The following is a 17025-nucleotide window of genomic DNA, read 5'->3' on the forward strand; positions in this document are numbered from 1 at the left end:
TCTTTATGAGAATTAACCAAATAAGCCGATATAATTGTGGGTTTGAAAAATAAAATAATGTTGAATTTAGTAGGCAAAACTCCGACTTTTCAAGCCCCAGATGTAAGATTTGGTCAACCAAAGAAGTTGATTCACACAGAATTGCTAATTTACATATCATCATCATATCCAGCTGAAGGTAACACCGTAACAATATGAAAGATTCATTAGATAAGCACGAAATGCACGAATTGCTATTGTTGCATGCGTTGAATTCCAAAGATGACGTGAAGAAGTGATACCGTGTAACCCGAGGGAAATTGTGATTTGTGAAGGAGAGGTTTTGATATTGACAAAATCAAAGAAAACTTATAGGATGTCAATTTGGTTGGTCATAGATCAAATAAAAGAGAAGAAAAAAGTAATGATTGTTTGGTGATATATATTCATTTTTCAAAACATCAATAGTAGTTTAGTTAAGAATTAGCCCATTTTATTTAATAACACATTAATAAAGAGAGAGAGAAAAAAAAAAAAAAAAAGACCAAAAACAAAAAACAACAACAAACAATATTAGTCCCAGTCCCACGTAAAGAGTACGTAAGACTTGGGCTAATACCTCAAATTTGGTACATATGAATTATGAAGTGGTCTAAAAATAAAATAAAAATAAAAATAAAAAGGTGATAACTTATTGAGTTGAACAAAATGTTAACCAATTGCGCCAATCATCGTCAACTCCTCCAATGAGTCCATGATTCTTTAATGCATTTTTGTTTTATTTGTACATACGTTTTTTTTATTTGTATGTACTTAGTTACAGAGTATTAGTCAAAAATTTTGTGGTCAATAGTATAACTGTGACTCTTTCAAATTGGAGGTTACAAGTTAAATTTCATATTTAATTTCTTTTTTAATTTGATGTCAATACTCGATAGTGTGAGTAGATAAACCTCAACTTCAATTTAGAATGCCAGCGGAGATTTGTATTAATTCTATCCACCATATTAATTATTTGCTACCCCGAGATCAATCAAGATAATGTTGTCAAAAATTAAACTTGTGATATTCTAGTATATAAGAGTTATGTTCTATTCACTCAGTCAATTATCTGACCAATTTGATTCATGTTACCCCATAATTTATTATTATTAGTATTGCTATACTGGATTGAATAAAAATAAAAAATAAAAATATTGATTATAATCAATGCATGATAAATAATATATATTCTTAAAAATTATTAGTCTTTCTATCTCATTTTACATGTCATGTCTACTATTCATGTGTCAAACTAACTATTTCTTTTTTTATTTATTTTCTTTAGTATCTTTTAATTTTTTTAAAATTTAATTTTTGTATTTAATAGTATTTTAGTGTAGTTTTTAAATATATAAATTTTATATACTAATACTAACTTAACATTATGAAAAAAAAATTAAAAATAACTTCATTCAAGTCTTGCTAACCAAATCATGCACATAAAATGTGATGGAAGGAGTATACTACACGCCATGTTTATAATTATATTGTTAAGGTGACGGCACTACTGGAAATTATGAAATTTCCGACCACCTGAAAGTGATCTTAAATCAAGTCGAAAGCCTTGTTCCGACCACTTTTAGTATCCGGAAAAATCTTTGTTGCTATTTCCGACCACTTTTTTTGTATCAACTTGATTTAAGATCACTTTCAGGTGGTCGGAAATTCCATAATTTTCAGTAGTGCGTGATCCTGCTTTTTGCAATAAATTTTTTTATTTACCTTTTCTTTTCTCATGTGTAAAAAAAATGTATCATATATTTTAGAGTCACATTGGTGTGAGACCGCCTCCAGATCTTTATCCGTGAGACCGATCGAATCGAATCAATATGAAAATGTAATACTTATACTGAAAAATGTAATACTAATTAAGAATAAAGTATTTGTTATTACTTAAGAGAAAATGTAATACTTTTGAGGACAAATGTAATACTTTTACCATTTTGAATAAAAGTATTACATTTTTCATCAAAAATATTACATTTTTCTTTATAAGTAATGTTGGCAAGTGTTATATTTTCCTATATAAATAATAAACATTTTATACAAGGAAAAATGTAATACTTTTAAAAGTATTACATTTTTTGTATTGCATGCACTTTCCTATATAAATAATAAATATTTTATTCTTTATTAGTATTACATTTTATCTTTATCCAACCAGTGGACACTCTGACACAAGTTTTTGCTTATATTTTGTTGTTACTCATAAAAATTGAAATATAATAATAAGAAAAAAGAGGTATATATTTAACCAAGATCAAATGCATCATTAAACGTACACATATAAACCAGATGAAATGGCTTATTATTTGTGTAGTAAACATAAATATAATTAATTAGTTTTTTTTTTCTTTTAAATAAAGAAGTTCATTCATTTAATCATAAGTTTAAGCCATTACAAATAGTATTAGTGAAACGGTATATCATTCCTTACCGTCAAATAGAAACAACTTCCCTAGCAATGCTACAAAGAACTTGAATCGCAGAATGTTTCACAAATTTGAAGCTGAATTCGTTAGATAAATTTAACGCTTCTTTAATATCATTGAAAAATTGATCAAACGTAGTCAAGACTAACTTTGGTTGAAAATTCTTACACACCACCTGAGTATATATATGTTTTCCATCAGTCGACAATATATCCATCGAGCTGAGATGCAGATGCTCTTTTACATTGTCATCTTTGTCACCCAAGATGAAGTTCACAATCGTCATGACCAACTTATATGTTTCACACTTGAAGAAAAGAACTCGCCAAAGGAAAAGAGATGAAAACAAACTTGCCAAAAGAAACAAGAGGAAAACAAACTCGTCACACAAACAAGAGAAAAACACACAAAAAAACGGATAGAACACAAAAGAAAAGATAAGCAGCAGTACACCTCTTGAGATCCACAAGCATCAAACCACTTCTTCCTTCAGATATGGCAGAATCCTTAAGCTTTAGATCTTTGAAACTACTGCAACTTTCTTCAATGGTTGGTATCTGAATCGGCATTGGACTTTATTATGAGATTTAAAAAACAAACAAAAGAAAATAGGAAACCCCTGACTAAAAAACGAAGCTCCGTCAAAAACTCAGAGTTTCAAAGGCCAGAAGCCACCAAATGAAGAAACACTCAAAAAAGAATCCTGGTTTAATTTCTTGAGGCAGAAAGAGAGGTTCTTTTATTATTAATCCTCAAGAACAATCTTGACACCACCAATCTTCACCGCGCCAGACCCTTTCCTTGGAACCAAAGTCACCAACAACTGTTCATCGTCTTCAGAATCCAAGTCCTCCAGCACCTCAGTTATTGCCAACCTCAGCTTCGTCTTGATCTTCATTACCTTCCCCTGCTTATGGTCTCGTGGATGCGGCACGTTCACGAAGCTCCCGACGAACTCCGTGTTCTGCGCCGTAATCTCAGCCTCGTCGTGTTCGTCGTTGATCAGAACGTCAAACTTTGCGAAGACATCCCTGTCCAACTCTATTCCTTCGATCACCAGAATCTCTTCTTTTTCCTCCTTCTGCTTCTTGCTTCGCTTCCTGGTAGGCCTTCTTACCATCACTCTCACCGCTTTGTCAAGCGTCGCCGGAAAAACGTCTTCCGGCGCCGGCGTCGCGTCGGCCGCGTTGGCTTCCACTAGCTTCTTTGCATTGCTCAGAATCCTCGAGGGCCGCCGCGGCGTGGGACGAGAGTTGAGCCATGGAGTTGCCACGTCTTGATAGACATACCCTAGTTTTCTTGTGTCCAAACAGTCCCTCACCTTAACGCAACAGAATATGCAATTTGTGATTAAAGACAGAAAAAATTTTCTCTTAAAGAAAATAGAAATTTAAAAAATAAAATAAAATGAATTGCAATAGATATTATGGCTCTGTTTGGCAGAGCTTATTTAGGAGCTTATAGCTTATTTTAAACTCCTAATAAACTATAAGCTCTGTTTTGTAATGTTCCCACAATAAGCTCCTAGTTTAAAATAAAAATTTATTTTAAAACACTACTTTAAAATAAGCTCATAGCTTCCTAACTTTTTTTCCCATCTTTATCCTTATTATTAATGAAAAAACATGAATAAATATAATGTCACTGACCTTAACGCGCACGAGTTGTGCGTTTTCGTCGTAAAACAGGAGCGACGCTTCAAGCCAATCCCGGTCGGTGAAATCTTGCCGCCGGCCGCCGATGGTTTTCCATATGTTCCATATTCTGTCGATGTTAGAATGATGACCGAAGAATAACGGGTCCCTTCCGGCGGAGTAAAAGTTCCCCATGTTCTCTATGTTCGGCTGGGTTCGATCCCCGGTCCACATATGAACCGGGCCGTGTGGGACGGTCTCCAGGGAACCCATGCCGGGATCCGGTTCATCGCCGGCTCGGTACGGGCTTCCAAGAAAAGTACTGGCCGTCCGTCCAAGCGACACGGTTTGTCGATACATTATAGTAAGATTCTGAGAAACCTGTTGCTGATTGCTAAGGTTGGAATCCGTTCCGTTGAAGTCCAAATCAATAATGGTCGGCGGCTGGTGCTTCGCGTCGCGCAAAGGGTCGTAGAGCGGCGAGCTCCGGTTGGTGTAAATGGCCGGAATTTGCATTCCGGCGGGGTGATCCCAGTTCCAAAACGGCATGGCGAAGGTGGGATCGCCGATCAGTTTCCCCAGTATTCTCTCGAAGAAGTACAAATAGTATCGGTGAAAGGGCATAAACAGCCACGAGCTGTGAACTTGAAGCTCCAGGTCGGGAAACCCGAGTTGATCATACGCGCCGTCGCAGTAAGCGCAGTGGACGTTAGCTTGTTGCATGAAATTCCGGGGATCGTCGGCGGGGAGCGCTTTCATGAGATCAACGGCTCTGGTAAACTTCTCGACATACGCCTTGTCTGCCAAATGAGCCGCCGGTCTGACGCGTATGGCGGCAGGCGGCGGCGGAAGTTCGAAGTCGATGATCTTTGCGACGGTCGGGGGGCAACAGTTTACCCCATCGGCGCCTTCCGGCAAATCCGCGGGGCCACATTTATAGATGTCCGGCCCGTTAATGGGCGCCGCAAAGGCGAACGGATTGGCTAGACTCGCCGCACCGTATAATCCACCAAGCCCAATCAACACATTTCTCCGGTCAAACTTGCCGGGAGAAGAAGACGGCTGGTTGTCATCTTTTCCGGCGTTGCATGACACATGCAGACGATATGAGCTCTTTCTATTTATAGAAACTTGCGGCGTTCTTGGAACGAATGAGGAAGAAGGAGAGCTATTGCTGCTATGGAGGATGGTGGTAGTGGCAATCGGAAGAGACGCCATTTTCTAGCTTAGCTTGTGTTACAGTGCATGAAGGTCTGCAGGGTAACGCTTATTATATAGTTGCATGTTTGAACCGAAAGTCTTAGATTTTGTAGTTGCAGCTACCATGCACGTGTGGGAAGAAAAATCAAATTTAAGTTAGCTAAATCATATCAAGAAGATAATTGCAAAAATTAAACCTTGTGGTCCAGCCACTCTCCTAAATGAAAAGTCACAAGATAATTATTCTTTGTATTTCATTAAATTGAAAAAGTATGTTTAGACGGATACTACACCGTAACACGGAATGATAGTTACGGGGAGATTCAAAGTCTAAAAAATGGACTCAAAAGTAATGAAGATTTATTGTGCGTAGAGTGTATAAGCATTGGTACCGTGAAAACTAAATATTAAGTAAGTGTCTCCTTTCCTGTCATTGAGTAGGGTTCTGGAAACTTAGGATTAGTATAACTTAATTAAGCTGAGATATTTAATGTATCGTCAAACAAAAAAAAATTAAAGTTGCTTGAATTTTAATTTATAATATTATGCTTTCTTAGTACGTAGTTACGTACTAATCTTCTTGCTATATTTATACGAATGTTTGTTTCACGCAAAAATGATTTCAGAATTTTCTGAAATTTAACCTTTTTTTTTTTTATATATATGTGGCGATAACTTAGCTGACTCTCCAACTCTTATATTACTTATATATACGCATCTAAATTCAGACCTCCAAAATGTTGAAACATGGGCGGATTATTCAAATTGAAATTGTTATTTAAAAAAGAAAAATAAACTGTTAAATGAGTAGGCACACTGCACGTTCTAAACTATATTATCCAAAGAAAATATATGTACTTGTTAATGTGTGGTTTGTGCATTGTTATATAAAATGGAGTTCTCTTCAAAAAAAATATATATATAAAAATGGAGTTTATTTTATTGGAGAAGAAACAAGAAGGGCAGGCTGGGCAAGCTAATACATAAGCAGGGGTAGTCTTGAACTTTCACCAAAACGGTTATAACCTCCATTGCCGCCACTTTACTTTCATGAGCCACCTCTGTATATATACCTGTTTTCATCATCTCTGTAAAGCTAATGAAACAGTTTCCCTTTATGTCTTTCTATACATCAACTCACGCAAGCTCTCCCTCCTAAAATCCATTATGGTATCAGAGTTGCGGTATGGTAGCTATGCCGCCGCGCTTACCGGCTCCGGTGAATCGAGTCAAGGAATTTATCTGGCGTCTCCGATCAACCAAAACGCAACACAAGGACCTTCTGAAGCTAATCAACACAAAGCCATGTTCCACAGAAGAGTATGGACGATCTGGAAAATCCATATATATATATATATATATATATATATATATATATATATATATATATATATATATATATATATATATATATATATATATATATGTGTGTGTGTGTGTGTGTGTGTGTGTATTAAATATTACCAAAGATATGCTCTATCAACTAATCTAACTCCTTACTTGTTAACTTTTACTAATTTTTTTATACTAATACTAAAACATATACTATATATACATATACATATTAGATAGGGGTGGGTGGGGGTGGGGTGAGGTGGGGCAGCTGACCCCCCTGCCCCCTCTGCCTCCGTCCCTGACTATAGGTGCACCTACTTTCACCTATAAGTGTATGTAATTTTGCCTTGTTAACATTCATTGATCTGAATTCAGCGGGTAGTAATGCCCTGAAAACCACTCGCAAACATTCATAAACCTAGGTGCAACTACTTATAACTATTTGTGCAACTACTTAGAACTATAGGTGCAACTATTTAGAACTATAGGTGCAACTAAGTATTGATGCTCAGTGTAAATTTTTACTTGCACCTATAATACATTTTACATGCACTTGTAATACATTTTACTTGCACTTCAATGTTCAGTTATTTACGTAAATGCCACCGCGTTTTTAAAAAAAATATGTGTTTCTCATCCATTAGATCTGGACACGTGGACGGACATAATCTATTCCTATTTCGCGCTTGGGCGAAACATTCGCACCTGAGTGCGATTATATATATATATATATTTATATATATATATATATATATATATATATATATATATATATATATATATATATAAAAGATCGAACTCATATATATGTTTTACTCCTCTCGTTGAATTCCAATAAGATGCACGGGTACGTAATCAAAACGGAAAATAAGAATGGCAAGTGGCCTAGCTAGTTTACGTGTTGACAAAAATAAAAAATAAAAAAATTGAAGGGGTACGGTGTTGACAAAAAAATAAAAACAATAATAGTTAGAGCTTTTTGTGATATATATCGAAATTGTTAGATATATTTTAAAACATGAGCTTTTTATAGGAAGATACACTTTTGAGTAAAATTTGTTTTATAATTCTTTTTTTTTGAAAGCCAAAAACTCGAATCAATATCATTGCAAATGCATCAAAAGAAAGTCTGGCGGGATAGTATCCCAATACAGAGATCCATCCTGAGTAAACGTCTTAGTGGCCAAAGAATGAGCTAAAATATTTAAAACACGAAGGACCGAAACTAAAACGCAAAAAAAAAAAAAAAAAACGAATCCATAATAAACTTGTAGTCCTGAACCCGTCTTATAATTCTAGTTGACAAAGAATCACATGAAAGTAAATTAAGTAGGCCAACAAAGCAGATAGAAAAGCGTTAAATTTAAAAATTGAAAAATTATTATAGTTATCACTTATCAAGCCAACTGTCCCAACTTGAAAGGGTTACCCCAACCTTAATCTCCCCTCCCCCTTTTTATAGATGAATTGGAGCATCGAGTATGTCATGTTATGTCAACAAAAATAAAAATAAAATAAATAGTTTGAAAACAAGTATAGCCCAACCAAATCTTAAGTGTAAGCATGTGGACAATCATTATTACATGGATTATGTTCCACATAATTGTGTGACCATAAATAAAAAGTACATTTTTTAATATATTAAGGGTACGTTATTTATGTACGTAAGGTATATTTTTTTAAAGTACATTTTTAATATACTAAGGGTACAATATTTTATATAATGTACCTTCAGTACAAAAATAATGTACTTTTAATATATTAAAAATGTACTTGATATTCATGGTTCACACAATAATTTTCCACATGCGAAGCAACCAAACAATTAATAGGGTGACGTACGTTGCATGAGTTTTATGGTTTGAAATTTTGAATGTACAATATGTTAGGTAAGGTTGTCATTTGCCAACTACTCCTCCGTGCTTGTAATGTACCTTCAGTACAAAAATAATGTACTTTCAGTACACAAATACTGTACTTTTAATATATTAAAAATGTACCTGATATTCATAGTGCATACAATAATTTTCCGCATGTGAAGCAACCAAACAATTAACAGCGTGACGTACGTTGCATGAGTTTTATGGTTCGAAATTTTGAATGTACAATGTTAGGTAAGGTTGCCATTTGCCAACTACTTCTCCGTGCCTGTAATGTACCTTCAGTATAAAAATAATGTATTTTTAGTACAAAAATAATATACTTTTAATATATTAAAAATGTACCTGATATTTATGGTCCACACAATAATTTTTCACATGCGAAGCAATCAAACAATTAATAGCGTGACGTACGTTGCATGAGTTTTATGGTTTGAAATTTTGAATGTACAATGTTAGGTAAGGTTACCATTTGCCAAGTACTCCTCCGTGCGTGTATAAGTTAATTAAAAATTAATATCGACAACATATTCTTTGTGGTCTTTCAATAGCCTAAGTACATAGCACGTATCACAATAATAGTCATACACTCATATAATACCTAACTCATTGATCATTCGATTATATGGTGTATTTTGTAACCCAAGATATGAAAATATGCATTGTTTCTCGTAAATATAATAGCAATAAATGTTGGCATATATACTTCTTGCCCCATATTGTCACTGATACTATAATACTTAATTACCATTAGTAGATCATATCATATCATATTAGATCTACACTATTTGCATATGCGAACGAGAATGCGAATGAGATTTTTCAAAATCACCTTTAGTGGATGAGATGTGAATTAACCCTAAAATTTGCTCCACACTCACCCCTAAGTCTCTACCCATGCCTATCCTAAAATATATTGTTATCTTTATACAAAGAAAAAGAAAAATATGTAATTGTTTAAAGAGTAATGCTAAATACTTTCATATTTTTTTTCCCTTCAATCCATCTCTCATGATATGTCAATATCTAATTGGTGACGAAATGCTATTTTTTAAGAGTCGTACTACATGTACTTTATATTTCTATTTTCTCACTTTTAATTACTTTATAATATGACAAAGAATGATAAGTTATCTTCAATTCGTTCTATGGGTCTCAATGAATTAAAATGTCAACATCAAAATTTTGTGTGAAAAAGTAAAAGTTGTAAGTAGAGTTTGAGAGTAGAAGTAGTATTTTTCTATTTTTAATTAGTGGTGGGTTACAAATTCATGGCACCAAATTAATGGAAGCCACATCATGATAAAAAAAAAAATAATAGAAGGGAAATTTAGGTGGGGAATAAAGCATTTTTCTTCTTTAGGGGGGGGGGGGGGGGGGGGGGGAAGGAATATTGTGATGGGGTTCTGGAGGCAAATTATTCTGTGGACCGAATCCAAAGATATACCATTTAACTTTTAAAAATTTACAATTTGTGATAACCATGTATTATATTTACAAATTTTCAAATTAAAACTTATTAGAAACACAATTTATATTCTAGAAGTTCACAATTTCAATACTAAAAACACACCATTTAGGATCAGGATTCACCTTGCAAGGTGATGCAAATTATTATGTGGACCCGGGTCCAAAAATACGCAATTTAAATACTGAATGTTCACAACTTAAATACTGAATGTTCACAATTTACCTACTGAATGTTCACAATTTACATACTGATTCTCACAATTTACATACTGAATGTTCACAATTTACATATTGATTGTTCACAATTTTATATACTAAATGTTCACAATTTATATATTAAATGTTCACAATTCAAATTGTGAACATTTTGTATATAAATTGTGTATTTTGACCCAGGTCCATGACATAGTTGTTGGCAAGGTGAACACGGATGCAAAAACGACGTCGTTTTGACTAAAAACGCGCGTTCCACTTTTTTTAAAAAAAATCAGTTTCGATTTCCCTCAACAGCATTATGTTGTTCATTCATTCTGGATTTTTAGTTCATAGATTCCGGATTTTTAGTTCATTGATTTTGGATTTTTAGTTCGTTCATTGATTCTGGATTTTTAGTTCATTGATTCTGGATATTTAGACGTAAATCGAAACCAATTTTTTTTTCATTCATGCTGGATATTTAGTTCATTTATTATGGATTTTTAGTTCATTCATTATGAATTTTTAGTTCATTCATTCTGTATTTTTAGTTCATTCATTTTGTATTTTCAGTTCATAGATTCTGGATTTTTAGTTCATTGATTCTGGATTTTTAGTTCATTGATTCTGGATTTTTAGTTCATTGATTCTGGATATATAGTTCAAATTATGCACAATATAATGGTGTTGCTGGGAATTGAAACTGATTTTTTTTTAAGTGGGACGCGCGTTTTTAATAAAACGACGTCGTTTTTGCATCCGTATGAACCATGCATGGCGCATACGGATGCACAGCATAACTTGCCGGTGAACCCTGGTCCATTGTATAAGGCAAATTAGTTGTGGATCTCAGTCCAAAACGGTGTCGTTTTGCTTCAATATGACGCCATCTGAATTATATAAAAAAAAATTGCTTCTTTCCTTGTCGTTTGTCTTCAGAATTCATTCTCTATATTCACAGTTTTTTTTGGAAGACTATATTCACAATTTTAGAACTGAATATTCACAATTTTAGATCTCAATATACAAAATTATAGAACTCTATATTCACAATTACATAACTCTATATTCACAATTTCATAACTCTATATTCACAATTAAAGAACTCTATATTCACAATTACAAAACTGAATATTCACTCGTTGAGTTATTTTCAATAATTAAAAAAGAAAATCATTGGATGAGGAAACGGTGCCACTAAAGGCACCGTTATTTTCACACGCGCAAACTGCATCGTTTTGGACCCGGGTCCATGGCATAACAATTGATTGTATAACAACTAGGCTTTGGACCTCGACAAATTATATCGTGGAACGGGTGCACAGTGCATTGTGCTACCTGGTCCAAAACGAAGTCGTTTTGTTCCTATTCATTAACTGTTTTCTTTTTGGAAATCCTATTTCTCGTTTCTACCATTAACTTCTAAAAAAAATCTTGTTTCGTATGTACATAATTATATAGTAGAATACACATAAACTCCTAACATAATATACATAATCATAAGGGGTACATATTTAAATTAAAAAATGTACAGAATTGTATAGTTGAATACACATAAACACTTAACATAATACACATAAACACAAGTCTAAAAAATATCATTTCTCTATAGTGGGGTATGGAATTTAAATTCATAATGTACAGTGATGGGGTGTAAACCCAATGGGCCTAGGGCCCAAGAAGGAAAATAAAAGATATGGACGAAGACTGGGCTTGACAAGATCGGCCCCAGCGAAGGAAGGCAGAAAATAAGCATCATGGGCCAAGAAAGAGCCAAGAAGAGGACACGGCCGAGTCTAAGGGGTCAGCGCGGACGTAGGTCGGCTCAGCAGCAGATGTAATACTTATAAGAAAATGTAATACTTTTAAAAGTATTACATTTTCTTGTATTGCATGTAATTTCCTATATAAATAATAAATATTTTATTCTTTATTAGTATTACATTTGATCTTCATCCAACCCGTGGACACTCTGACCTAACTTTTTGCCTATATTTTATTATTATTCATAAAGATTGAAATATAATGAAAAAAGAGGTATATATTTAACCAAGATCAAATGCATCATTAAACGTACACATATAAACAAGATGAAATGGCTTATTATTTGTGTAGTAAACATAAATATAATTAATTAGTTTTTTTTTTCTTTTAAATAAAGAAGTTCATTCATTTAATCATGAGTTGATTACAAATAGGATCGATGAAACGATATACCATTCTTTATCGTCAGACATAGAAACAATTTCCTAGCAATGCTACAAAGAACTTGAATCTCAAACTGTTTCACAAATTTGAAGCTGATTTCGTTAGATGAATTTAACGCTTCTTTAATATCATTGAAGAATTGATCAAACGTAGTCCAAACTAACTTTGGTTGAAAATTCTTACACACCACCTGAGTATATATATATATATATATATATATATATATATATATATATATATATATATATATATATATATATATATATATGTTTTCCATATGTCGTTCATTGACAATATATCCATCGAGCTCAGATGCAGATGCTCTTTTACATTGTCATCTTTGTCACCCAGAATAAAGTTCACATATGCCATGACCAACTTATATGTTTCACACTTGAAGAAAAGAACTCCCAAAAGAAAAGAGAGGAAAACAAACTCGTCACACAAACGGAAAAAAAAAAAAAAAAAAAAAAAAAAAAAAAAACAGAACACACAAGAAAAGATAAGCAGCAGTACACCTCTTGAGATCCACAAGCATCAAACCACTTCTTCATTCAGATATGGCAGAATCCTCCAGCTTTAGATCTTTGAAACTACTGTAACTTCCTTGAAGGGTTGGTAGCTGAATAGACACTGGACTTTATTATGAAATTTAAAAAAAAAAAAAATTAGGAGACCGCTGGCTAAGAAATAAGCTCCCTCAAAAGGTTAGAGCTTCTGTAAAAGGCCAGCGGCCACCAGATGAAGAAACACTCACAAAAGAAGCAAGCTTTAATTTCTTGAGGCAGAAAGAGAGGTTCTTTTATTATTAGTCCTCAAGAACAATCTTGACACCACCAATCTTCACAGCGCCAGACCCTTTCCTTGGAACCAAAGTCACCAACAAGTGTTCATCGTCTTCAGAATCCAAGTCCTCCAGCATCTCAGTTATGGCCAATCTCAGCTTCGTCTTGATCTTCATTATCTTCCCCTGCTTATTATGGTGTCGTCGATGCGGCACGTTCACGAAGCTCCCGGCGAACTCCGTGTTCTGCGCCGTAATCTCAGCCTCGTCGTGTTCGTCATTGATCAGAACGTCAAACTTTGCGAAAACATCCCTGTCCAACTCTATTCCTTCGATCACCAGAATCTCTTCTATTTCCTCCTTCTGCTTCTTGCTTCGCTTCCTGGTAGGCCTTCTTACCATCACTCTCACCGCTTTGTCAAGCGTCGCCGGAAAAACGTCTTCCGGCGCCGGCGCCGCGTCGGCCGCCTTGGCTTCCACCAGCTTCTTTGCTTTCCTCAGGATCCCCGGGAACCGCGGCGTGGGACGAGAGTTGAGCCATGGAGTTGCCACGTCTTGATAGACATACCCTAGTTTTCTTGTATCCAAACAGTCCCTCACCTTAACGCAACAGAATATGCAATTTATGATTAAAGACAGAATAAATTTTCTCTTAAAGAAAATAGAAATTTAAAAAATAAAATAAAATAAATTGCAATAGATATTATGGCTCTGTTTGGCAGAGCTTATCTAGGAGCTTATAACTTATTTTAAGCTCCTAATAAGCTATAAGCTCTGTTTGGTAATGTTCCCAAAATAAGCTCCTAGCTTAAAATAAGAACTTATTTTCGAACGGTAGCTTTTCAAAATAAGCTCTAGCTTCCTAATTTTTTCCCCATCTTTTTCCAAATATAATGTCACTGACCTTAACGCGCACAAGTTGTGCGTTTTCGTCGTAAAACAGTAACGACGCTTCAAGCCAATCGGGGTCGGTGAAATCTTGCCGCCGGCCGCCGATGGTTTTCCATATGTTCCATATTCTGTCAATGTTAGAATGATGACCGAAGAATAACGGGTCCCTTGCGGCGGAGTAAAAGCTCCCCATGTTCTCTATGTTCGGCTGGGTTCGATCCCCGGTCCACATATGAACCGGGCCGTGTGGGGCGATCTCCAGGGAACCCATGCCGGGATCCGGTTCATCGCCGGCTCGGTACGGGCTTCCAAGAAAAGTACTGGCCGTCCGTCCAAGCGACACGGTTTGTCGGTACATTATAGTAAGATTCTGAGACAACTGTTGCTGATTGCTAAGGTTGGAATCCGTTCCATTGAAGTCCAAATCAATAATGTTCGGCGGCTGGTGCTTCGCGTCGCGCAAAGGGTCGTAGAGCGGCGAGCTCCGGTTGGTGTAAATGGCCGGAATTTTCATTCCGGCGGGGTGATCCCAGTTCCAAAACGGCATGGCGAAGGTGGGATCGCCGATCAGTTTCCCCAGTATTTTCTCGAAGAAGTACAAATAGTATCGGTGAAAGGGCATAAACAGCCACGAGTTGTGAACTTGAAGCTCCAGGTCGGGAAACCCGAGTTGATCATACGCGCCGTCGCAGTAAGCGCAGTGGACGTTAGCTTGTTGCATGAAACTCCGGGGATCGTCGGCGGGGAGCGCTTTCATGAGATCAACGGCTCTGGTAAACTTCTCGACATACGCCTTGTCTGCCAAATGAGCCGCCGGTCTGACGCGCATGACGGCAGGCGGCGGCGGAAGTTCGAAATCGATGATCTTTGCGACGGTCGGGGGGCAACAGTTTACCCCATCGGCGCCTGCCGGCAAGTCCGCCGGGCCACATTTATAGATGTCCGGCCCGTTAATGGGCGCCGCGAAGGCGAACGGATTGGCTAGACTCGCCGCACCGTATAATCCACCAAGCCCAATCAACACATTTCTCCGGTCAAACTTGCCGGGAGAAGAAGACGGCTGGTTGTCATCTTTTCCGGCGTTGCATGACACATGCAGACGAGATGGGCTCTTTCTATTTATAGAAACTTGCGGCGTTCTTGGAACGAATGAGGAAGAAGGAGAGCTATTGCTGCTATGAAGGATGGTGGTAGTGGCAATCGGAAGAGACGCCATTTTCTAGCTTAGCTTGTGTTACAGTGCATGAAGGTCTGCAGGGTAACGCTTATTATATAGTTGCATGTTTTAACCGAAAGTCTTACATTTTTTAGTTGCAGCTACCATGCACGTGGGGGAAGAAAAATCAAATTTAAGTTAGCTAAATCATATCCAGAAGATAATTGCAAAAAAGTAAACCTTGTGGTCCAATAGCATGCTGCTCTTCTAAATGAAAAATCAAGATGACTCTTTGTATTTTATTAAATTGTATAAACAGATACTATACCGCAATACAGAATGATAGTTACTGGGAGATTCAAAATCTAAAAAATGGACTCAAAAATCAAAAGTAATGAAGATTTATTGTGCGTAGAGTGTATAAGCAATGGTACCGTGGAAACTGAATATTAAGTAAGTGTCTCCTTCCCTGTCCTTGAGTAGGGTTATGAAAACTTAGAATTAGTATAACTTAAGCTGAGATATTTAATGTATCAAAAAAATTAAACTTGCTTGAATTTTAATTTATAATATTATGCTTTCTTAGTACGTAGTTACGTACTAATCTTCTTGCTATATTTTATACGAATGTTTGTTTCACGCAGAAATGATTTCAGAATTTTCTGAAATTTAACTTTTTTCTTTTATATATGTGGCGATAGCTTAGCTGACTCTCCAACTGTTATATTACTTATGTATACGCATCTAAATTCAGACCTCCAAAATGTTGAAACATGGGCGGATTATTCAAATTGAAATTGTTATTTAAAAAAGAAAAAAGAAAAATAAACTGTTGAATGAGTAGGCACACTGCACGTTCTAAACTATATTATCCAAAGAAAATATATGTACTTGTTATGTGTGGTTTGTGCATTGACAGCATTGTTATATAAAAATGGAGTTTATTTCTTTAAAAAAATAGAGTTTATTTAATACACATTAACACATAATGGTCGATTTTTATGGATACCAACAAATATATATATATATATATATATATATATATATATATATATATATATATATATATATATCGAACTCATAATATGTCCACAGATTTATTATTATCCGTAATATGTTGTAGGCCGGTTTTACTCTCGTTGAATTCCAATAAGATGCACGGGTACGTAATCAAAACGGAAAATAAGAATGGCAAGTGGCCTAGCTAGTTTACGTGTTGACAAAAAAATAAATAAAAATTTGAAGGGGTACGGTGTTGACAAAAAAATAAAAACAATAATAGTTAGAGCTTTTTGTGATATATATCGAAATTGTTAGATATATTTTAAAACATGAGCTTTTTTATAGGAAGATACACTTCTGGGTGAAACCGTCTTATAATTTTTTCTTTTAAAGCCAAAAACTCGAATCAATATTATTACAAATGCGTCAAAAGAAAGTCTGGTGGGATAGTATCCCAATACAGAGATCCATCCTGAGTAAACGCCTTAGTGGCCAAAGAATGAGCTAAAATATTTAAAACACGAGGGATCGAAACTAAAACGCAAGAAGAAAATGAATCCATAATAGACTTGTAGTCCCGAACCCGTCTTATAATTCTAGTTGACAAAGAATCGCATGAAAGTAAATTAAGTAGGCCAATAAGGCAGATAGAAAGGCGTTAAATTTAGAAATTGAAAAATTATTATAATTATCAAGTCAATTGTCCCAACTTAAAAGGGTTACCCACCTTAATCTCCCCTCCCCCTTTTATAGATAAATTGAAGCATCGAGTATGTCATGTTATGTCAACAAAATAAAAATAAAAATAAAAATAAAT

General features: G+C 35.2%; 2 protein-coding genes across 2 annotated transcripts; both read right to left on the bottom strand.

Moving 5' to 3' along the window:
* Positions 1-2569: 2569 nt before the first annotated feature.
* LOC109158689 (polyphenol oxidase, chloroplastic-like) lies at positions 2570-5317 on the bottom strand. The gene is made up of 2 exons (XM_019306584.1): positions 4103-5317; positions 2570-3774 (listed from the first exon to the last, which is right to left on the bottom strand). The coding sequence occupies exons 1-2, from the start codon at positions 5303-5305 to the stop codon at positions 3199-3201; spliced, it is 1779 nt and encodes a 592-aa protein (XP_019162129.1). The 5' UTR covers positions 5306-5317; the 3' UTR covers positions 2570-3198.
* A 7585-nt stretch (positions 5318-12902) lies between these two features.
* On the bottom strand, positions 12903-15281 carry LOC109158694 (polyphenol oxidase, chloroplastic-like). Its single transcript, XM_019306589.1, has 2 exons — positions 14064-15281; positions 12903-13759 (listed from the first exon to the last, which is right to left on the bottom strand). Exons 1-2 carry the CDS (start codon positions 15264-15266, stop codon positions 13184-13186), a joined length of 1779 nt encoding a protein of 592 aa, XP_019162134.1. The 5' UTR covers positions 15267-15281; the 3' UTR covers positions 12903-13183.
* Between the last annotated feature and the right edge of the window lie 1744 nt (positions 15282-17025).

Source organism: Ipomoea nil, unplaced genomic scaffold (assembly GCF_001879475.1).
Source record: "Ipomoea nil cultivar Tokyo-kokei standard unplaced genomic scaffold, Asagao_1.1 scaffold2826, whole genome shotgun sequence".
NCBI classification, from domain to species: domain Eukaryota; kingdom Viridiplantae; phylum Streptophyta; class Magnoliopsida; order Solanales; family Convolvulaceae; genus Ipomoea; species Ipomoea nil.